Source organism: Carassius gibelio, chromosome B6 (assembly GCF_023724105.1).
Source record: "Carassius gibelio isolate Cgi1373 ecotype wild population from Czech Republic chromosome B6, carGib1.2-hapl.c, whole genome shotgun sequence".
Taxonomy (NCBI): Eukaryota; Metazoa; Chordata; class Actinopteri; order Cypriniformes; family Cyprinidae; genus Carassius; species Carassius gibelio.
Window position 1 is genome coordinate 14191688 of NC_068401.1, and position 24931 is coordinate 14216618.

The window sequence follows — 24931 nt, forward strand, 5'->3', positions numbered from 1 at the left end:
TGCTGGAAATTCAACAGAACATTGTTTATTTTAAAAGAAATATTGAAAAATATTTCTCTTATTTTACACTTTATCCTAAAGATAATATTATCAAAACAGATTATTATTCTGGCACCAGTACAATACACTAGCATACACTGCTTTACAACCTACTACAGCTTATTATAGTATATGTGTTTTATTTTACAAAGCAAAAAATGCATAGAACAACAAAGAGCTCACAGGAAATGAGAGAGAGAGAGAGAGAGAGAGTCTTGTTCCATTGTGTTGTTATAAATGATGAAATTAAGGATTTACATTATTTTTACACTCCAAGCTCAACTGCACAATATTCTTACAAAATCCTTAAGGGGATAGTCTTTGATGAAATCTGAGAGCTTTCTGACCCTCCATAGACAGTGTCTGTAGTCTATGTGCCATCAGTGGTTCGACCGTAATGTTATGAAGCTACGAGACTACTTTTTGTGCATATAGAAAACAACAATAGTGACTTTATTCAACAATTTCTTCTCTTCGGGTCAGTCTCTGCGATCACTCATGAAGGTGAAGATGGATGTCCGTTGAGGAAAGATGTCCGTTTAAGTGAGACATGACTTTGGCCACTACTTGTATAACTCTTCATTGAACATTTGTTTTGCATGATGCTTAAGAACACCTTAACCATCATACTGTCAGGCCGTTTCATCGGGTGTAGGTTCACTTTGAGTCCATATATAATTTTTTTTTCTTTTAAAAGAGCAAACAAAATGTTAGTTTACTTCTGTAATAACTTTTCTCTGCCATGGTTGTCTTTCCAGGTTGTTGGAGACGGACAGCAAGTCTTTACGGTCTGTGAATGGCTCTCGAAGGAACAGTGGCTCCTCACTGGTGTCTAGTTCTTCAGCCTCCTCCAACTTGTCACACTTGGAGGAGGATTCATGGATCATGTGGGGACGCATCGTCAATGAGTGGGAAGATGTGCGGAAGAAGAAGGAAAAACAACTAAAGGTAAGCAGCTAGACTATCCATCAAGTAACGTGGGCAAATCAAATATATGCCACTTATTACTGAACATAAGGGTTTGCAGATGTCTTTTTTTTTAAATTATAACAGTAATAAAAAAAAAAAACTAAAACATTTTTATTGGCAAGAGCAAAGCTCCAGCAACATCAAATATACTGCACAAGCACATAGCTACTGATTTATTGCTGTTAGAAGGCAGTGAAACACATTACAAAACAGGTCATAAAACATACGGCCCAATTTAAATATATGAGTTATTTACTGGTAGTGCTACTGTGTTCATGAATTAAGAAAATGTGCAGTGCCATTGCTGACTGATGGAACATATAGAAACAACAGAAAGGGTTGGCTCCGTGCGAGAGAGAGGATTATATTTACTGATGGCAGCCAGCTTTAAGGTTTGATATCAAATATAATATTTGAATAATAAATATTCAAATTTTGTAATTTGTTTAGTTTAGTTTTTTTTTAAAACATGGTGTGTAATGACAAATGGTTTATACATTTCATAGTGAGCCTTGCATCTATTGTTTGTTCCTGGGTATGTAGCCAAAAAAAAAAAAAAGTTTATAAAAATATACGACTTTTGAATGGCTGGTCAAACTCTTATCAACTTTATAGTTTTCCAAAACATTCCTTTACAACTACACCGAAGCTTTGGCCTTGTGAAATATTTTCCATTTCCTCTTAAAATAATACTTCTGCAGTGTTTTACATAACCCGCTCGCACAATACCATTTACAAGGAAACAATGGGAAAGAGAAAATGATATAAACCGCTTAAGCAAATTTCACAGTTGTCACGGTCTCACAGAACATACTGAACTCAGTGAGACGCCGTAAATGCAGTTTGTGTTTAATGTATGACCTCTTACAAGCCAAAGAGGAGGATCTCGGATGCTTCTAGCAAAGCAGCAACAGAAGTCTTTTGTACAGCCTAGTATTCTAACAAAGACACATCTGTAGCTCACCCCTGGAGTGCTTCTGAAGAATCTCAGTGCTGACAGTGTATGTAGGTGGACTCTCATCTCAATGACCAGCTGTAGAAATAAGCCATATAAGCCAATCTTCTACTACGCAGATGAGCACAGGAAGCGGCTTAATCAGGTCAAATATAATTTGGTTACAAAAACATCTAGCTTTGCTGTAGAAATCTCTGACATGGTTATATTTAGCAGCATAAAATGGTCTTATCCTGTCTGAGGTACATACCAAACCCTGGGGAGAACATCTAGATCTGGGAGCCTCGAGTAATTTGAATGTGTAATCCTTCAAATGAACGAATGCTTTAAAGTTTGGCTGTTATCTCCTGGCTTTCGGTGTTAATATTTAAATCAGTGGTTTGTTTTTGTTGTTTTTTGTCCTTAGGAACTGGTTAGGAAAGGAATTCCACATCACTTCCGAGCAATAGTGTGGCAGCTTTTGTGCAATGCCCAGAATCTACCCATAAAGGAGCAGTATTCTGAGCTGCTGAAGATGACCTCGCCTTGTGAAAAACTCATCCGCAGGGACATTGCCCGTACCTACCCCGAACATGAGTTCTTTAAGGAGAAGGACAGTCTGGGTCAGGAGGTGCTCTTTAATGTTATGAAGGTAGGTTATTAGCCACTTTAATTTAAGACAACACTATATTTAATATCAGAAGAATCTCTGGTCACACTTTATTTTAGGGTCCAATTCTCACTATTAACTAACCATTAACTATGACTTTTGCCTCAATTAACCCCTTATTGGCTGCTTATTAATAGTTTATAAGGTAGTTGTTAAGTTTAGGGTATTGGGTAGGATTAAAGATGTCATGCATTATATGTACTTTATAAGCACTAATAAACAGCCAATATGTTAATAATAGACATGCTAATAAGCAAGTAGTTATTAGTGTGACTTGGACCCTATACTAAAGTGTTACAGAATCTCTTTAACTAGGACAGAGTAGTTCTAGTTCATAGATGGTTATAGGAATATAAACCTCCTGATCTTTAACCTGTACACCACCTGACAGTGGTTTTTGTTTAATTTCATTTGAAACCAGATTTAGCACAAGGAAAACACCTAAAGGTCACTGGAGTTTTTTTGTTTTGTTATTTATTTTATTTTTAAAGATGAGTAATAATGGGGGAATAACCGATCTTGTTCTGCTCTTAGCCGAGTAATTATTTAATAACGTTTGTGTTTACAGGCATATTCCCTGGTTGATAGAGAGGTGGGCTACTGTCAGGGAAGTGCTTTCATTGTCGGCCTTCTTCTAATGCAGGTATTAACACAATCAAAAAAAAAAATCTTATTTAATAATTTATAAACCATTTATAAATCAAGTTTTTTTTATGTAAAATGTTATTACATAATAATAACAATAGTACAGTTGTTATTATTTACAGTCTGTGATTATGTGCTATATAATTGTTGCCTCCTCACAGATGCCAGAAGAAGAGGCTTTCTGTGTGTTTGTGAAACTGATGCAGGATTACAGGCTGAGAGAGCTCTTTAAACCCAGTATGGCTGAACTTGGCCTATGCATGTACCAGTTTGAATGTATGATTCAGGTCAGTGACTGTCTGTTGATTTTGTTCCTCATAAATCTATAAAGGTCAGCTTAAACCTTATATCCAATGCACGCTAAAGTAAATGATACAAACTTATTGCTTATCTCTTTTGGTTTCTCTTTGCAGGAGCAGCTCCCAGAGCTCCATGTGCACTTCCAGGCCCAGAGTTTCCACACCTCCATGTATGCTTCATCTTGGTTCCTCACCATCTTTCTTACCTCTTTTCCTCTTCCTGTCGCCACCAGGATCTTTGATATATTCATGTGTGAGGTAGGACTTAATGGTTGTCATTCTTGCTCTCCTCACACACTCCACTCTGCCTCCCATTTTTATGTAGTCAAATGTTTTGCATGCTAAGCTAATTTGAGAAGGCAACACACTGGTGTATTTCAGTGGTCTGTTATCACTCTCTGGTGGCTGCACAGTGCTACTGCATATATTTTTGCATCTTGATTTTTGACCAGTAGGTGTCCTTACAGGGTTTAGAGATAGTGTTTCGTGTGGGGATGGCTATCCTGCAGATGAATCAGGCTGAGCTCATGCAGTTGGACATGGAGGGAATGTTGCAGGTGGGGTAGTGATAAACATTTTATTCTCAAGGATAAACTCACATTTAACTTAACTATAGCTGTTATGCAAACTGATACTTTTCTGAGTGGAAGTTGCCACATCATGGTTCAAGTCTAGGGCTGTTTTAAAAATGAGTTTGTTTTGCAAATATGCAATTATTTTTTAAGTAAAATAAAAAGTTCTTTACATTTTTGAGTAACCATTGGCTTTAAATGTTTGTCAAAAGTTTAAAATAATTAAGATTTTGTGAAATATTTGAAAGAAGTCTCTGCATTTTTTTTTATTTGATAAAAAGTAAAAACAGTAAGACTGTGAAATAATATTACCATTTAAATTTGCCGTTTTCTATTGTAATGCATATTAAAATGTAATTTATTCATGTTATGGCAAAGCTGAATTTTGAGTAGTTAATTCCCCAGTAAAAAAAAAAAAATGCTTAAGATATTTGTGGAACTGCTGATACATATTTTTCAGGAATGCATTAATTACTTTTTTTTTTTTTTTTTTTTTTTTTACAAAAAAGACGAAAAAATAAATAAATACGTAAACATTAAAAAATATTAATAAATGTTTCTTGAGCACCAAATGAGACACACAAGACTGGGGTAATGGCTGCTGAAAATTCAGCGTTGTCATCATAGGAATAAATAGTAGTGTATAATAATTGTAGTAGTAGTAGAGATGATAATAGTAAAATAATATAATTTGGTATTTTCACTCCAATGCAGCACTTTCAGAAGGTCATCCCTCAGCAGCTGGAGAATGGACCAGACAAAGTCATCCAGGCTGCTTATCAAGTCAAGTACAATTCCAAGAAAATGAAAAAGTGAGTGTACATTATGTAAAGTGAATTTGTTTTTTTAACTTGGACATATTTTTGGACATGGAAGATTTGTGAACTGTGTTTTTTTTTTTTTTATGCCTTTTATTTTCAGACTGGAAAAGGAGTACACTACAATCAAAACCAAGGAGATGGAGGAACAGGTGGAGATCAAGGTGAGACAGCCATCCCATTCCTAATAGTATTTTGTTTAAATGTTTATTACAATTGTGTGTGTGTGTATATATATATATATATATATATATATATATATATATTAGGGGTGGTGAAAAAAATCGACTATCGATTAATCGCGAGTATGTTATGGACGAGTATGAATCGATTATTAAATTTTCAAAAATCGATTTTTTTTTTCCATTATTTTATTTTGTAAAAAAAATTATACCGAGAATTGAACGTCACGAACGCGCCCAGTTCCAGTTAGCAAGCAGCCAGAACAGGTGTGTACAATGGAAAAAACAGGAGCGATCTCCCCTGCACCAGATAGCAGACATGTAATACTTCATCTCTGACTCAAAAAAACGTAATGCTCCTTAACAAAATCTTCGAGAGCGCATTGAATCAGTGCGAAAAAAACGAAGCTTGTGTGAGAGTGAGCCATTTTATCTGACCAATATTGTCAACATTAGCGAGTATTGGCATTAGATTATTATTATTATCATTATTATTTTTATTATTATCTAATGGCATCAATAAAGCTTCAATAAACCCGCAATGAAGTGTTGGGACTTCTATTCGTGGACACTGATTCTGAAGGGTAATATCTGTATTCAGAAGATGACGAGATATTGAAAGTGAAAGTACACCAAGCACAAACGGCGAATCCTTTGCCCAATGTAAATGGTCCTTTGCCAAATGTCAAGGTGTGAACAATGTTTGCAGGGGTCGGAGTGTTCATCGCGAAATTAGCAGGCGTTTTATTGTTGCGGGGACGAGGCGGGAGATTTTTTCCGCGCTAGACCTGTATATTTGTCTTCTGACCGCACCTCTCCGCAATCGCGGAGACAGTATTGTAGTGGAGACTTTGTCTAATGCCTCTGGGTATGTTAGACAAGGTCGAAGTATTCATAGGACAGTTAGGAGGTAAGGTGGAGAGTAGTCCGAGCCGTGCACACTCGGCGCGTGCGCGAGGCAGATCTGTCCGCGCTGCTCATAGCAGAAGCAGAGGCGATGTGACACAGGGCATAGATTTTGAACTAAAAAGGTCTTGTCTACTTGTGTTTGTGTGTCATATGAATAATATATATGTGCCCCATACATGGAATCAGAGTGCCTGCTGCATGTAGTAAACTGAAAATCCCAACCACTACATGCATTCGGTTTGTTTCTACCATTTATTAGTAATGATTTACACAGTTTGTTTACTACTTACTGTTGTGAAATGGAAAATCAATAATCGTTAATCGAGAATCGTTAATAATCGAAAATCGACTGTAATCGAATCGGGACTTCAATAATCGTAATCGAATCGAATCGGGAAATCATACAGATTAACCACCCCTAATATATATATATATATATATATATATATATATATATATATATATATATATATATATATATATATATATATATATATATATATATATATATAATATGCATTAGGTTACGAAAAAGCTAGTTATTCAGTGCTGTGAGTGTGTTCCAAATTTGCCATTTTTCTCTCTTCTGAGGGTAATCAGTATGTTTCCACTCTTGGGAAGTTGTGAAAATGATAGTATAGATTTAAATTTACTTATTTATTAAAACAGAAATGATATTTATTGATATTTTTTATTTACCACTGTAGACAATTACTTAACTTTGGGAACCCCCGAAATGTGAAAAGTCCATTTGACTACAATTAGCTTTTATTTTTTCAATGCATTTTAAAATAATTATTTGAATAAATGCTATTAACTGAATTAATCAAAGCCCTAACGATGTTGCCAAATATAGTTTTACAGCATCTAGTACTATGTAATATTGAATTGCTGTATTTAAGTCTAACATTGGTGATGTTGACACTCCATTACAGAGACTACGCACAGAGAACAGACTCCTGAAGCAGAGAATTGACACTCTGGAGAAAGTGAGTGATAAATAAGATTCAAAGCAAATCATTCATCATTCCAGCATATCCATAAACCATTACATCCATACATCCATCCATACACACTCATCATGAATTGGTTCATGGCTCTCTTTGTCGTCAGTTATTCTTTGGTAATTCTTTGGTGTAACCAATAACAAATGCTTGAACACACCCGATTGGGTGTTTCTTAACTGGCTTGTTGCATGTCATTGGAAATCTTGTTGTGTTTTATGAGGCTGGTAAGTACAGCGATAACAAAGAAAAAAAAATCACCCTTATGTGTGTGCACATGGTTAATGCTTGTCGACATGTACTAATATCAGACAAGAATGGTTGTCTGACAGGCTGTCTTTTGAGCTATACTTTTATGAGCATGGTTAAAAACCCAAACCTACATTGGTGCATGTTGGAATATTCTCTGCTTGTAAAGGCATGTTTATGTCATGCATGAAACCGAGTGCCTATGGTGCATATAAAAAAAAAAAAAAACGTAAAGAAAAACGCACGTCTACTCGCCTTCCATCTCCTCCACCGCATGGGACCTTTGTACACAAATAAAGTACTAACTCAAACACCTTCAGAAGTTCCCCATTTGTAACCCAGGGTCGCGTTTGTAGCGCCAATATAGTAGTTCTACAAACTTTAAAATTACACCAGTTTCCATTGTATTCTCACCCTACTGACGCTCAGACTTTCCTCTGCTTGGCCTCCTTTTACACTTTTCACCCTGTTGTGGTGTCACAATCTTGCTTCATTTCATAGCCACAGCACGGACACCATGTTCATTTTCTACCCCACCTCACTATGACCGTTTCAAAACTGCATTCATGCCACTTTAATAAATGTTGATCTTAATCAGTGTATTCGTAATATCTTAATGTAGGGGTATGAAAAAGAACAGTGTTTTCTGTCAAATCGGTCTTATTATTTTGATCTGTGTTGTGATATCTTTTGGTCTCTCTCTTCTCTTTGCTGTCTCCTTTATGGATTTTCTCTGTTTTTAGGAAAGTGCTTCTTTGGCAGATAGATTGATACAGGTACAATTTTCACTGTCCTCTCCACCACTTATCTCTGTCTTTCCCATTTAAGAACCCAGCAGTTCTGTCTTTAGCTTTGCTTCATTTCCATGATTTGCTTAAATATCTCACACCTACTCACAATCAAGAGTGAAATAAGGCAAATTCTGCGATTTCTGACTTAAGGGAAAAGGCATCACTGTGCTTAGTATCTTTGGGCTGCAGTCCTGATTATTGGTGAAATGCTACATTAAAACCCCCCTGTGATAGTCGAAAAAAATTAAGTGCTAAAGTGAAAGCCTAAAACTGCTAACAGCATGACAGAGCTTGAGATCCAGCATTATTTTTTCTCCATCCATGCGTCCGTTTCCAACCATTTCGATTCTCCGCTCACCCCTCATCCATAATTGGTCACGTCAGGGTCAAGTGACACGAGCCCAAGAGGCAGAGGAGAACTACCTGGTCAAACGGGAGCTGGCCACAGTCAAACAACACAATGAGGAGACCAGCGTACTGCTGGAGCAAGCTCAAAACACCATCCGACAGCTCCAGCAACAGCAGCCGTTTGCGGTAAGAGCAGCTCCGAGACAGTGCCGCCTCCTGGATGAGAGGCCTGCTCTTTGAACACAGAAACCGTATGAAAACACAGTTTGCAGTGGCAGCCATACTTGATTCATTTTGCATTGTGTAGCAACAAAATCTAAGCGAGCAGAGCTCAAACGGCATCTCTTGTAATGATGCTCTTTACATGCATGACTGCAGATCAGAACAGCAGAGCAGAGGTCATTTGCATGCACAACAGCGCCACACGGGGCTTATGTACATGTAAGAGTTGTCAGATATGAGTGTAACTTAAGCAAGTGTCTTGAGTCGCCATTGTTTAACAAAATCTACACTCCCAACTGAAGGGCAGAATATGGCTCATCAATTATTAATGTGCACATGCTCGACGCGGAGAGAAAGCAGATAATGTGTCATTTGCTGTGGGGAAAGTGCTGTTTTACATACTGTTGTGTTTCAGTTTCATTATGTTTTAATGTGGCTGTTGGTAGAACTAGTGTGTGTAAAGCAAGGATGAAACGTGCATTGGTAAAACCAAACCGCAAAAGCTGTTTAGATGTTATGTATTCAGTATTCAGTGCTAACACAATGAATGATCGACAGAATTTCCACTCACAAAATTTCTGTTTTTCAATTTAGAAGGGGAACCCACGCTACTCCGAAGAGTTCATCCTGCAGTTGGAGAGGGAACTGGTGCAGGCCCGTCTTCAAGAGGCTGAGTCTCAGTGTGCACTGAAGGAGATGCAGGACAAGATTCTTGACATGGAGAAGGTGGAAGAACTTTTCTCAAGCGCACAAACCCGTAGGATGTTGTGGTTTTCCACCGTCGTGGATCTGTCGTACAATGATGCAGTTGGCTACTTTGCTACAAAACCTGCTAATGAAGAAATATTTTGCACATTGCAAGTTTCAAGAAGATATAATTTTACATTCTTAATTGAATTGCACAAGCCGCATTTAATGATCATAAGAAATAAATTCACATGCAAGAATTATTACATATTGAACTTTCTGTTCATCAAAGAAAACTGAAACAAAAATATAACATGGTTTCCGCCGACAATATTAAACCCAATTGTTTTCAACATTTATAAGAAATAATTCTTGAGCACATATATATATATATTTTGGACTATAAATCGCACCAGAGTATAAGTATAAGAGTATAAGAAGAAAAACATAAGTTGCACTGGACTATAAGTCGCATTTATTAATAACCAAGAACCAAGAGAAAACATTACCGTCTCCAGCCGCAAGAGGGCGCTCTATGTCTCCAGTGTAGACTACAGGAGCACTGAGCGGCATAGAGCGCCCTCTCGCAGCTGTAGAAGGTAATGTTTTCTCTTGGTTCATGTCAAATTAATTTTGATAAATAGGTCGCATCTGACTATAAATCGCAGGACCAGCCAAACTATGAAAAAAAGTGTGACTTATAGTCCGGAAAATATATATATATATTAACACACACACAATTATGAATAAATTTTTTAAATATATTAAAAGTTGTTTTAAATTGTAATATACTTAAAATTTTCCTGTATTTTTGATTAGTTAAAGGCAAACTTGGTGAGCGTATGTGTTGTGACTGGCTCCAGGAACCTGACTGTGGAAAACTACTTTTTGTTTGTTATACAAGCACTCCTTGAGCTTACTCTCATGTAATTATTTTGTTTCGGTTTCAGAGAAATGCATCCCTGCCAGATGAGAATAATGTGGTACGTCTTCAGGAGGAGCTAATTGGTGTAAAGTTGAGGGAGGCAGAGGCTGTAACGGGCCTTAAAGAGCTTAGACAGCAGGTCAGAGACCTGGAGGAGCACTGGCAGGTAAATACACACTCTCAGAGACCACTGTTTTATCCACCGTTTGAGGATGTGTGTAAGTGTGTGTGCAAGCGCTACAGTGTTGTAGTTTTACCATGTGTTGTGAACCTTTCATGCTTCCATTTAACTTACAAATGTTTAAGTAAAGTACTTTGGTGTTTTGTGCAGAGGCATCTGGCGCGCACGGCAGGCCGCTGGAAAGACACTCCGCGGAAGAATGCAGCGAGCGAGCTTCAGGATGAGCTGATGAGCGTGAGGCTCAGAGAGGCAGAGGCACAGGCAGAGCTCAGAGAAATCAGACAGAGGATGCTGGAACTGGAGACCCAGGTCTCATTCACATACGATTGCTCATCTTTGTTGTAGAAGTGTTGGGTGTTCATGAGAAGGCCAGTTTCTAAGCTTGTGTAAGGGGTCTCCCAGACTAAGGATTTACATAGTCAATTCAGAATTGTAACATTTTTCCAAGTCGACTCGTAGTTGAATCGCATGTTTGGGGACAGGAGAGCAATACATTACCGAATCGAGTAATCGGACATCCGACAGTCATAAACACTGATGTTAACACATTAATACATGTTTTGATTAATAGATATCTAACATTGGTCGGACGCATATTATGTTGTTACTTATTAGAGCTGACGAAACTGAAGATTTGCACTAAATAAAACCCAATTATCTGATAATATTCAACTATGAGATTGGTAATCAGGCTTATTTTATCGAAGCATCGAATCTTTGACTATTCTGAGTTACCCCTAGCCTGTTTTAACGGTTTTAAATATTTTTCAATTAATCATCAGACACAGACTTTGCCTGGCTACATATCTATATATCTTTTTTTTAAGGATGTTTAGGGTGGATAATCTAATATTACCAAAATAATTGACTACAAAACAAAATGATTTACACACAACAAAATTTAATTGCACTTAATTCTAATAAAATAGCTAAAAATTAATTTATGTTTGAACCCTGTACTGCAGGCCACCGACTTTACACATATTTAGCCAATAGAGGGAGACAAAGTTAATAAATCTATACTCAGACATTCATTTTGTTGAGTTTGGGCACTGCCTTATCACTTCAGATTTGAGTTGTTATCTTAAACTCCAGATTACATGTAGAGATTTGTATTAATCAATTAATTAATTTTTCTCATTTACAGAATCAGATACATAATAATCAACTGCGGCGTGCAGAACTAGAGGCACGTAATCTACAGGAGCGATTGCAGGTTTTGACCAACCAGAACAAGATGTTACATGCAGAGCTCCAGGAGACAAAACGGAAACAGGCTGAAATAGAGTGCAAGGTTAGTGACATTCAACCTAACAGCTTGGTGCAAAAAAAAAAAATGAAAAAAAAAAAAAATCATATGGCTATATAATCAATTTGAATAAAGTATGTATTTCTTATATTAATTTACCAGTACACCTTTTATTCAATTAGTACCGTAATCTTTCAAAATAATAAAAAAAAGATAGAAAAAAGCTGAATATGACTAATTAGCACACATTAATATGATTTGGTTACATTTCCTCATTCATGACTTAGCTTGAAATAGGGTTTAGCAGTTCCTGTTTTCAGCGCTCCAGTTTGAAAGCAGCAGTAGATGCTGAGTGTTTCTGGTCTCAGATAAGCGTGACAAAAATAAGCCATACAATAAAAGCTGAATATATATGTATGTTCACAGTGGAATCATGTCACAGTTTTTTCATTGATTCTTTCTTTTCTTGCTTTCTTTTTTCTTTACAACAGAATAAAGAAGAGGTAATGGCAGTGAGATTGAGAGAAGCTGACAATATTGCTACCATGGCTGAGCTTCAGCAGCAGATCTCTGAGCTTGAGATTCAGGTACAAATGAGAACAGAATCCACTCTATCACAATCTAGTCCTTTCACAGCCCAGCATAGCACAGTCCAGGACAGCAGTCTCTCCATAGCACAGCTGATAAAAGCTTTTTTTTTTTTTAGCGTCTAGAATACCCTTTAGATTTCACATTTATAATATTATTAAATCTATCTGCTGTCATAGCATTTTTACCGGTCCACATAGTTTGGTTCTTGTGTGAAATATTTAAACTCTAGTTTTTAAATAAGGGTTTGACAGGTATTGTCTGTGAATACACTTTTGCTATGTTATGGATGTTCACACAACTCCTGAGGATGCAGTTTTTAAGAAGTGGTATTTATGTTTGAAAGGCCCAATTCTTTTTTTGGTAAAAAAAAAAAAAAACCTTGATGGATTTGTTATGGATTTGTTTGTTGTCAACAAATCATTTGGATTGAACCCAAAATCGTATATAAATGGATGCCTTTAAAAGCAGTTAGGTGCCAGATACGATTTACAAATAAAATCAAAAAAAAAAAAAAGTTTTTCAGAATCCTACATTTAAGATATGTACACACTTTTCACATTTCAGCATTACAGTAAATGGAGCTCTCTCTCTCTCTCTCTCTCTATATATATACAGTATTGTTCAAAATAATAGCAGTACAATGTGACTAACCAGAATAATCAAGGTTTTTCGTATATTTTTTTATTGCTACGTGGCAAACAAGTTACCAGTAGGTTCAGTAGATTCTCAGAAAACAAATGAGACCCAGCATTCATGATATGCACGCTCTTAAGGCTGTGCAATTGGGCAATTAGTTGAATTAGTTGAAAGGGGTGTGTTCAAAAAAATAGCAGTGTGGCATTCAATCACTGAGGTCATCAATTTTGTGAAGAAACAGGTGTGAATCAGGTGGCCCCTATTTAAGGATGAAGCCAACACTTGTCTAACATGCATTTGAAAGCTGAGGAAAATGGGTCGTTCAAGACATTGTTCAGAAGAACAGCGTACTTTGATTAAAAAGTTGATTAGAGAGGGGAAAACCTATAAAGAGGTGCAAAAAATGATAGGCTGTTCAGCTAAAATGATCTCCAATGCCTTAAAATGGAGAGCAAAACCAGAGAGACGTGGAAGAAAACGGAAGACAACCATCAAAATGGATAGAAGAATAACCAGAATGGCAAAGGCTCAGCCAATGATCACCTCCAGGATGATCAAAGACAGTCTGGAGTTACCTGTAAGTACTGTGACAGTTAGAAGACGTCTGTGTGAAGCTAATCTATTTTCAAGAATCCCCCGCAAAGTCCCTCTGTTAAAAAAAAGGCATGTGCAGAAGAGGTTACAATTTGCCAAAGAACACATCAACTGGCCTAAAGAGAAATGGAGGAACATTTTGTGGACTGATGAGAGTAAAATTGTTCTTTTTGGGTCCAAGGGCCACAGGCAGTTTGTGAGATGACCCCCAAACTCTGAATTCAAGCCACAGTACACAGTGAAGACAGTGAAGCATGGAGGTGCAAGCATCATGATATGGGCATGTTTCTCCTACTATGGTGTTGGGCCTATTTATCGCATACCAGGGATCATGGATCAGTTTGCATATGTTAAAATACTTGAAGAGGTCATGTTGCCCTATGCTGAAGAGGACATGCCCTTGAAATGGTTGTTTCAACAAGACAATGACCCAAAACACACTAGTAAACAGGCAAAGTCTTGGTTCCAAACCAACAAAATTAATGTTATGGAGTGGCCAGCCCAATCTCCAGACCTTAATCCAATTGAGAACTTGTGGGGTGATATCAAAAATGCTGTTTCTGAAGCAAAACCAAGAAATGTGAATGAATTGTGGAATGTTGTTAAAGAATCATGGAGTGGAATAACAGCTGAGAGGTGCCACAAGTTCCATGCCACACAGATGTCAAGCAGTTTTAAAAAAACTGTGGTCATACAACTAAATATTAGTTTAGTGATTCACAGGATTGCTAAATCCCAGAAAAAAGTCAAAGGTAAACACTGCTATTTTTTTGAACACACCCCTTTCAACTAATTGCCCAATTGCACAGCCTTAAGAGCGTGCATATCATGAATGCTGGGTCTTGTTTGTTTTCTGACAATCTACTGAACCTACTGGTAACTTGTTTGCCACGTAGCAATAAAAAATATACAAAAAACCTTGATTATTCTGGTTAGTCACATTGTACTGCTATTATTTTGAACAAAACTGTATGTATATATTTGTTGACTGCGATTGAAACCAGTGTGTTTTGATTTGAGGGAAAGATTAGTAAGATTTACAGAATTAAAGTGAGATGAGCGTTTGATCTCTTCGGAGAAAACGCTGCCATCTGAAAGGGTAGCGTTCCCCATGCAGGAAGCCAAATTATTTTAAAGATTAGCTCAGTATGTCATCAGTGCTGTTTCATATCAGTGTGAGGTGTTTTACTTTCCTTCCTGAGACCGATATAACTGGGCTTTTTTGCATTAGAAACTAAATCTCACCTTTATGAGAGTGTTCTCATTTCTGTCAAATGTTCTTCTCTGCAGCACTTTCTTTTACCTTTCTATGAAGTTTGTTGTTGGATAGTCTGTCATCTCTCCTTTTGCTGTTTCCCTTCTTAGATTTAACTTGAGTGTTGTATTCTGCTAGATGTATTTGTGTGATTTTGTGTGTGTGTTTGTGTGTGTGTGCTGAAATTGCATCAGCTTGCTATATATCAGATTAGACAAGCACGCTCCTCTTAGGCATGTGCAGCTCTTAGCTGTGGTTCTGTGGTTTTGGCTACCTACATGGTTTATACCCTGACGGCTGTGGGCAACAGACCTGGCTCACCATATTTTAATTCACTTTGAGGCTGTTGGCAAAAGACAGTGACGATGAGAGGCAAAGAGAGAAAGTAACAGCCCACTGTATATCTATCAGCCTTGAACAACATCAAATGAAAGCAAATTTTGGGGATTTAAATTGTTTTTTAATTTGTGAATGAATGCAATTTAAATTCCACACAGTTTATTGTGCTGTTTGTGAATTTATTCTACATTATACATGTTCTCTGTGATCATTGAATTGGACTTAAATGTTGTGTAGCTGATAGGAATTGATTTATATGTCTCTCTCTCACACAGAATGGAACACCTGTTAATCTTTAAGTGAAAAAGTAGCCTGAGTTCTGCAAAAAAATTGGTGCATTTAACAGTTACACAGACAAAAATGCCATATAAATGTAATAGATTGACTGTCCTATTTTAAACATGTTATGGAGCATTTCGAATTTGCATCTCTATTCATCATTGTAACTGATTTAGCATCAAACGGATCGTTTATTCGCTCACCTTTCACCCACTCTTAACTTGACATGTCCCATTGCTGGAAAATATAACACCATGATGACACTACAGCCTTTTTTTCTCTGGACTGACTCTGAGTCACCTGGTGTGAGTGTGGTTTTTATTTTCACTGGAAAGATCCACTATAAAGTGAACCTACAGGTCTGTCTGACACCAAACACCAACACACTAACCCTGCTCCCCAGCATACAGATGTAGACACCTTTCTGAACACCCACACACCTTGTCAGTCCCGAGTCTGTTAATAGTTATAGTGGCTGATATGCAATTAAGACCTGAATGAAGTCCTCACAACAAAAATGCATAGCTTCAGCATTGCTGCTCCTCAGCATTGTTATGATGATCTCTTAGAGTAGAGTGAAGTGGGATTTTTTTTTTTTTTTTTTTTTTTTTAGTTTTAACACCTAGCTATGCTCAGGGTTTAAACGGCTGCTTGCACGGCCCATGGGACCGCAGTTTAGCTATCTTCATTACCAGATGAGAAACCACTTCCTATCAGGCAGAGAAACACACTGAGCTATAATCAAAGCTCACATTTTGCTTTATGCTTTACTGCTCTGCATTCATATGATCTGTTGTATCCGAGAGATTTAGCTCAACATGTGTATTTGAGATGCATGCATAAAAGCGAACAAAGAAAGAGCAATAAGAGAAATCTCAGTACTATACTAATGAGTTGCTGTAGAGGGGAACAGTGACATTTTAAGTGTTTCAAATCACAAGCATCTGAAACACTGAAATGACAAGTGTTTGTTGCCATGCCAACCCTGAATAGAACAACAAATATGGCCTGAGCATTTTACCATTTTAATGAAGTATTCATCAGGATGTGTGTGTGTTGTAGGCGTTTGGTTTTTACGTTTTGATAAATGCACAGTTTCTTGTCTGTCTGCGTTGCTGAGCTCATTTTAAACTTAAAAGGTAAAATAAAAATAGAATATTTTAAGGTTTACATTTAACATTCATCACATTTTAGAAAGGAGCAGTGTCACAATAGAGTTTGTTCCATCAGATAAGAATTGCTCAATTTAACGAAGTTGAATCTTCCGCAGAATCAGGCCAACAGTTAAACTCTAATACTACATCAGCTTCACCATTCGATCGAGTGATTGTGGCTCAGTTCTGTTCTGCTTTTTGTGTGAAACGGTTACGCTGTTTACCTGTTGATTGTGAAAACATAGAAGGAAAAAAAAGTTGTTAACTCCAATCCTTGAACTGAACAAACATTGGATAATGGTCTGTTTTTAGGAAAATATCTTTAACTGAACCTGCTTTTGCTTCTGAAAAGAGTCGTTTCATTTTTTTTCCATGTAAATATATTGTCATGGAAGGCTTAAAGGTTGTTCCGTTGAAACAATTTAATGCAGTCAGCACTATACTAGGATCCATATTCACATTACAGAGATTGGTTAAAAGAGCACAAATCAGCAAAGCATATTTGGTGTCGTATTGGTCAGTGTTGGGTATAGTTACTTTGGAAAGTAGTTAGTTAAGTTACAACGTTACCATCAATTAAAAGTAATCAGTTATGATACAGCGTTACCTATTCATAAAAGTAACGCGTTAGAGTACTCATGCGTTACCAAAAATTAAAAGCCGTTTGCAGTGGCTCACACATGACAGACACAGCCCCCGGCCCCTTTAAATGCACCTAGAAGTCGTGACTCCCGACAATGAATAACGTCATTCATCCGACTAAATTAACACTGCAGGATAACAATAACAGGAAAGACAGTCAGCAATAGGCTATTCCACATGGTGTTTTATTTATTTATTATCACAGAACATATTATTAATCAAAATTCGCACCTACCCAGCCCTGGTAGCCTAGGCTACTGTATATTATGAGCACCACAAGATAACTCCTGATTTTTCTTTAACTTTACATAATGCAGTTATCAAAGTACAAGTATGCTTACTTGTAAACACAACCTTAAACAGGCTTGCAGATTTAAATCCATTTAGAAATGATGAACAACCAGCCAGCCAACGATCTAACAGAAATTAACAGCTGCCTGTCAAACAAAAATGATAACAAACCGAATTAAAACCTTCACTGCCACACAGGCAAATGACAAATCGCTTAATAGCCGAACTAATTATTATTAAAGTGTCACTCACAGTCACGAGCCTAAATTCGCTGTAACACAGTCCTCTTACATTTACTCTTCAAAGTAGTGATTAAAACATAGCAGAAGCAGATTTTCGAAACGTTTGTCCGACAGTCGATTTCTTTTTCGTTGACAAATTGAAAATAATGTGCGTACTTCCATAAACCAAACGCTGTCCTCTCTGCCATCTTGCCGGGAGTTTGAAAAAAAAAACCCACACACACAGGGTCAGGCGCAGGGCACAGACGTATCACAGCCATTGACTTTACGATCACAGAGCTTCGGCTCCGCTGATGCATCCGCAGATGGCACAGTAGACCTAGGCATACTGTCTGACAAAAAGCAGGCTGCAGTCGGGATTTTCCTTTCCTTAAAATAACGGATTACTTTTTAAAAAAAATAACGAAGTTACTGATTACTTACGCACGAAACTAACGCGTTAAGTTACAAATTTCAGGAAAAAAGTAATTAGAGTACTCTACCCACAACACTGGTATTGGTTATACTGATACTTTGTTTTTTATTTAATGGTATTATATATAATTAGGGCTGTCGCGATAGTCGCAAAATCGCAATACCGTGCAGAGGAATGCAAGAACCGCAACAACCCCTGTTTATGTTTTCATAGTTATGCCCTTCTCATTTTACGTTTTGTGCATGTATATTGAACATTAAATAAGATAGTAATGATAACATATGTACCATTCTGATTTGAACAAGGCTCTGTAGATTTGCACTTAAAATGCCTAAATAGACGGCGAATAAGAGAGAGAGATCAACTGAGCATGTGCGATTACTTGTGAGACATATATTTGTGAAAATAGGTTGTCATGTCCAAGGAAATCCAAATCTCTGTCTTAGCATCGATGCATTGCTGGTCAGCTGAGCCTTATAACGTAGCACTCAAAGTTAAAATGTTTTCAACAGCGTGTTTCATTACATTTCTTTTAGAATGAATCAGTGTTTTTAAACGTGTAGCTAAATGAAAAGTTTAAAGACTGACTGACAGCCCATCTACAATGCACGCAGGTGGAAATATCAGTAGAAAGTCTGTTGTCCAGTCAGATTCGATGATCAGAATGAACTGTTATGCTAACAATAGCCTAACGATCTTGTTGTCAGGTTTATGTTCTGTTATATGGCTCTTTATGTTGTCTTTCTTTTCTCGTCACTTCCTGTTCCAATGCTATTTGGTATCGAATTTATTGAATATTGAATAAATATAATAAATATATATATATATATATATATATATATATATATATATATATATATATATATATATATATATATATATATATATATATATATATATATGCCGATAATACCACATATCACGCCATTGAGCTGCTCAAAATTACAGCAAGTGAAATTCCTTCACCGCGACAGCCCTATATATAATTGCTGGAGAGTAGGAGGCCTGGGTATTAACACTGGTTTCACAATTTGGATATTATATATATATATATATATATATATATATATATATATATATATATATATATATATATATATATATATATATATATATATAGACTACCCCCTTCAGTGACGTAAGGAATGTGTGTGTGTATATATAGATAGATGGAGATATCTCTCTCTCTCTCTCTCTATATATATATATATCTATAGATAGATAGATAGAAGGACATACGGACAGACATTAGCTAGAGACAGATTAGATAGATTGATTAGATTAGATGGATAGATAGACATCGATTACCCCATTCAGTGAAGTAAGGAAGCCATTACTCAGATGTTTGATGTCCCTAGCTGCAACCTGCCACCTGTTGATTTCATGCAGCTGAGAGTTAGGAAGTCAGCTAACTGCCTTTCCCTTATCATAACACTATGGGGGGAAGGGGGAGAAACCTCAAGAAAAACACAAATTCTTGGAAGAACACTTTAAATTCCTCATCATCCACATCCTCGGCCTATCAGAGCACTGCATGACAGGCGAACGCAGACCACAGTAATTGAAAACACCCTTCCCTGCTAGGAGGGTGTGTGTGTGTATTCGTTGATCTTACCTCAGTACCTCTAAACACACCCTTTTCTGCACCTCTTCTCCTTCACTCCTTCCTCTCTGTCCTGTATGGCTTGCCATAACTGTACCAATGCAGAGGAAGACGGCTCTTTGCAGCATGTTTGTTACATGTGTTTTGATTCCGTTTTTAACAGGTGTGAATGTGGAGGGTAAACATGTTATGTAGTGTGTACACATGGCTGTTCAATACCGCAGCTCCCCCAAGGCATTTAGCAGCAGTGAAAAACACAACTTTTTTTTTATAGCCTCACAATCTGTTGACACATATTTAAACTAATATGGCCGCCACAACACTCCCAACAGATTTTTCACTCACACTTATCCTTAAAGGAGTGTTTCACTCAACAATGAAAATGTTGTCAATATTTTTTTCACCAAACCTGTACAGCTTGCATCTGTGGAATGCAAAATGTGAATTAGAAAAATATATTGGCCACTTCTTTTAGAATAAGAGAAATGAATGAAAACTGAAGCAATCAAGTTTCAAGATGATGAAAAAGCTCTGTTAAATCATAGTGGAAGTATTTGTGTGCTTTTATTACACCAATTTAACCATATGATAGTTGTGTGTAAGGACCAAAATGTAAATCTTTTGACAATATTGATAACTGCCCTAGCTTTGTGCCACATTGATAGTAATAGAAGTGAGTCCAATACATGAATCATTTGTGCACTGATTTGGTTCTCGAGTTCAGCTCTGTGAACTTATTGTAGCAGTTACCAACCAACTGAAGGCAAAGACTTTGAAAATTATTCCATACTAGTCAAACGGGTTACTTTTAATGGTAATTTATAGTGTGTGGAAAAGAGTAAGAAATATAATATTGAAATTGTATCTTTTTATCCATGAAAGAGAGTAAGGCTGATGATGCATACACAGGGCAACATTTTGAGCAATACTTCTTGGGCACTTTCCCATAGAGATTGTGCAACACATTTCTATCTGGATACTTTAGTTGTGGACCGTGTCTAACCTTTTTGACCATTCATGGTGACATTTCTCAAAAAGTTGCCCTGTGTAGCATCAGACTAAGTCATGCAGATTTTAAACAATGTGAGGTTAGTTAAATGACTATGCATGCACAAATTCTGTAATTGATTGTTAGTTGTTCTAGGTGGTTTGCATGTTGATTATAAAACTAATATATATATATTTTCTATCATTTAGAAAGAAGAAGGAAAAGTCCAAGGTCAGCTCAACAACACAGACTCCAGCCAGTACATCCGAGACCTCAAGGATCAGATAGCAGATCTCAAACATGAGGTAATATCCCTGTGTTCCTAGACATTTTTGAGTATTGTTTTAAAACATTTTTAGACAATGCACACTTTAAAATAAGATTAATAACAAGGGCATCAGCTTGGCCACAGAGGTCTTCATCTGTGAATGCATGATGAAAAATAAGGTTCATTAATGCGTTAAGGCCGGGACACACCAAGCCGACTTTAAAGAACTAGCAGTGACGAAAAAGCTGCGCTGGAACACACCGCACAGACTACAGCTGACGGCAAACTAACACGTGTATTCTGCACATACATGAGAGGAACGAGCTGTTCATATCAGCAGCTATTAATAGTATATATTTGTCATTAAAAAGGAGATAAACGCAGATAAACAAAATGTAAACAAAGCAGCGCTTGCTTACCATTTTGAATATCAGGAACGTTAATAACTTTAATAATTTTACGCGGCTCAAGTCATGAAAACATTCGCGTATTAAAATGATCGGGAAAAATCACGTAACATTTAAACAGCCTTCTTTCTGTACCGCCTTCATTCAGATGCTTGATTTTATCACTTTTGCTTTAATTCTCTTCACTGGCTAATTTGCTAAACTGAACAGCCAATCAGAGCTCTCACTCTCGCCAACATCCCCGACGCCGATTCATGTTGAATCAATGTTAGCCCAGCGAGAGCTGATGAGTGGAATACACCAAACAAACTAGCCCGACCGTCGCTTGCCATCGGCCCAACGATGGCAAATGGCCGATCATCGGCTCGGTGTGTCCCGGCTTTAACATTAACTAACAATGAGCAATTCATTTGTGACAGTATTTATCAAGCTTTGGATTGCATTAGTAAATGCTTTCATTGTTAGTTCATGTCAACTAATGTAGTTAACTAATGTTAACAAATGGAACCTTATTGTAAAGTGTTATCTGATAAAGTTTGAAAAAACATTGCAAAAAAATATATACATTTTCGGGTTTAATGAAATTGATGTATCTTTTAAGCAGTAGTTACACATGTAGTTTTGTGCACACCCTGAATGGTTTGTTATGAGTCTTCATGTCAAAAGTCTACTTGGTAGCTGTGATGTTTTACCCACCCATGAGATGCTTCTTTTCCTGCCTTAAGTGTTTTTGATCTTTACTATTTGTTGTGTGGTTAGCTTATTTTTCACAAGCTTTATGAGCGTTTTGAACAGATTTGTTAGCTTTTCACAGGCTTTTTTTTAAGTGTTAACTACGCCCTGTGCGTGGCCTCTTCCTGCACTTCAGTTTGCCTGTACACACCCCATCACACTCTTAGCGCTACACCTATCCGCTCACAGGTGCTGTCATAACCACCCCAAAATCTGTTCTGTCGACCCTGAGTTTAAATAGTGTTTGAACCTCTGGTAGAAGGTGGACAAAAGAAGAAATGCACACAGAAATTACAGTGAGAAGTTTTCAGAGTTTACGTAGCATTACCTTGGCTCTACACAGTCATTGAAGATGGTACACTAAAAATAATTTTTGAATAATAACCAGTGAAATCTACAATTTTGTAATAAAAATTAAGGTTTATTTATGTATCCTCTAAAAGTTTATAAATGGACAAAAAAAAAAAAAAAAAGAGAGCTTTTCTGTGTGACCCGGACCTGTTTTTGATGCTCCGGGTTAAGAGTCTCTTAACTCTGACATGAGGCATTGCAGAGTTTTGGATCAGAAGGGATTTTCATCATTGACGTGTAAAAGGAAATGACCACACACAATTTATCAAGATCTGTCTTCTCTGCAAGGTTTAGTATTGTGGTTATTAATGAGTACCACTGAATTTGATATAAATAGTGTTCCAAATAACTGTCAGAGGTAGTTAATGTTTACAACTGAGGGCTGAGGACACAGTCCTGCATTGGTGTGATGTTCAGGTTAACATATCCAGAGGTTTTAGATGTTGTCAGGGCTGACTGATTTGCTGGAAATCACTTTTAGATGAGTGCTTCTCTTGTGACAGCTTCTGATTGTCTGTAGGTGGTGCAGTTTTTGTGGCCAATGTGTTGTTTTGGTTGCTGCCCACTTCTGGAAGTCCGATTTCTGGTAATTTTTGCTATTTCTGTGGCAGTGACATATTTCAAGCTGCCACTTTGTAAATCCTGCGATTAGATTACTTGCACTCTTGAATGCCTGTATAATAAATTGATAAATGGACAGTTAAAATTTTTTTTGAAAGAAAACTTAATGAAAAATATCCATCCATCCATTTCCCAAACTGCTTGTCTTATGATTCTCAATATGGGGGTCGTGAATGGGATCATGTGACCATTTAAAAGGTATAGTTTTATTTTCTAATTACAATAAATATTTTTTTTAAATACAGGTTGATTTGAATGGTGTAATGTTTATTTGGAATTTGACATCACTAGCGGTTGTTTGGAAATGTGTTGACACAATATGTGCAGTGGGCATGACCTCAAATTTGACGTCTTTTTTCCTTTGATTGTATTTATGGAACAACCAGTTTTAAATACACAATATATATAGCCGAATGTCACCTGCTTTAGTTTTTTAGCTAGACATTATTAGACAGTTAGAAAGCTAAATTGAATGCGGGAGAGCAGAACAGAAAAACGGAAAGCGTTTAATTGATTTCTACAGGGTGCAGGTCAGGATGTAGTCTGATTTTCTCCTCCTGCCTAATACTGACAACAAAAGGCTGGTGGTTTGCGGTCAAACAACTTTCTACTAAATCGTTCATTCTCGGGCCATCTCAATCCCTATCAACAGAGTGCAGCAAGGCAGCTTTACCTCTTAAACCCTAGCAGGTTCCTCTTTGTGCATAATCAAACAGCAGCATGAATCCTGTCTGTAGCCACAAACCCTCACGAACAAGACTGATTTGGTTTTTTTTGTGGATGTTTAGTTTGAGTGAAGAGCGATTTAAGAATGGTTCATTTGTTAATCTGATGTATAACTGATTTAAAACAACAACGGTTTAGTTTCAAGGCTAACTTCATCAGTTATCATAGTAGGACATAATGGCAAGTTTAATATAATCGCTCCCTTTTACAAAATATATATCCTTCCTCTGTAAATGTTTACTAGAGATTTGTGGACTGAAGTTGTAAAGTTGTGCTTAAAAGATCAGTAACACTAAAGTCGGCTTAGTCATAACCTTAAAACAAAAGGACGGATGTCTCGTATCTGGTTGCTATTTAAATCACGTAGTTGCTAAACAGCGAGAGGTTTCCAATCAGCCGCATTTGCACCAAGCAAAACCATACTTGAGCTAATCTCTCAACATCACAAAGTCATGACTTGTCATACTTGTGGCCTCACTTGCCATTTTGACACAGTCTTCCGGCTTCTTCACTTTTTTTCTTTCTGTAGCCTCTACAACCCACACATCTTCAGTGTGCATTGCATATGAATACCACATGAACACCGTTTTCAGAGTTTTTAACAACTCTTGGTTGTTTTAGAATTAATGTCAGATTGAATGACTGAATGTTTCTGATTGTGGTGAAACTGAAATACCCATGAATATGTCTCTCCCCACATGTCTGTCTTTCTGTGGCAGAATGTTTCAGGTAAGAGTGAATACAAATTCATCAACTGTGTGTTATACCACAGAGCACGTTTCTCAGTTCAAAACCACATTTCACACAAGGACTGTTTATTGGCTTAAAATTGGCCATTTCATTTACGACCTTTTTTGGGCATGGACATAGAGCATTGTATTATATTATATGATACATTTCATATATTTCAAAATGCAGATGACCTGCTGATTTATTACTAGCGTTATAAATAGTTTGCACAAATTTCACATTTTCATAATTTATTCACCCTCATGTCGTTCCAAAACTTTATGCATTTGCTTCTTCAGCAGAATACAAAATAAGTAAATTTGAAGATTTAAAAAAATACAGTGATAGCTGTTGGTCAAAAAGTTCATACAGGTT

At 36.9% G+C, this 24931-nt stretch overlaps 1 protein-coding gene across 7 annotated transcripts in view; it reads left to right on the forward strand.

Annotated features, from left to right (window-relative positions):
* Nucleotides 1-24931, forward strand: part of LOC127959373 (ecotropic viral integration site 5 protein homolog) — a 61728-nt gene that overhangs the window by 34545 nt on the left and 2252 nt on the right. For 5 of the 7 annotated variants that reach the window (XM_052558511.1, XM_052558514.1, XM_052558513.1 and 2 more), the window contains 17 exons: nt 798-987; nt 2370-2594; nt 3181-3255; nt 3419-3544; nt 3671-3814; nt 4024-4113; nt 4843-4940; nt 5050-5110; nt 6973-7026; nt 8034-8066; nt 8466-8615; nt 9246-9377; nt 10289-10429; nt 10595-10753; nt 11592-11738; nt 12185-12280; nt 20932-21027. In XM_052558511.1, the coding sequence (XP_052414471.1) occupies nt 798-987; nt 2370-2594; nt 3181-3255; nt 3419-3544; nt 3671-3814; nt 4024-4113; nt 4843-4940; nt 5050-5110; nt 6973-7026; nt 8034-8066; nt 8466-8615; nt 9246-9377; nt 10289-10429; nt 10595-10753; nt 11592-11738; nt 12185-12280; nt 20932-21027 (2017 nt within the window). The remainder of the gene's footprint in view (nt 1-797; nt 988-2369; nt 2595-3180; nt 3256-3418; nt 3545-3670; nt 3815-4023; nt 4114-4842; nt 4941-5049; nt 5111-6972; nt 7027-8033; nt 8067-8465; nt 8616-9245; nt 9378-10288; nt 10430-10594; nt 10754-11591; nt 11739-12184; nt 12281-20931; nt 21028-24931) is intronic. The other 2 variants (XM_052558512.1, XM_052558516.1) reach the window with 2 other exon arrangements.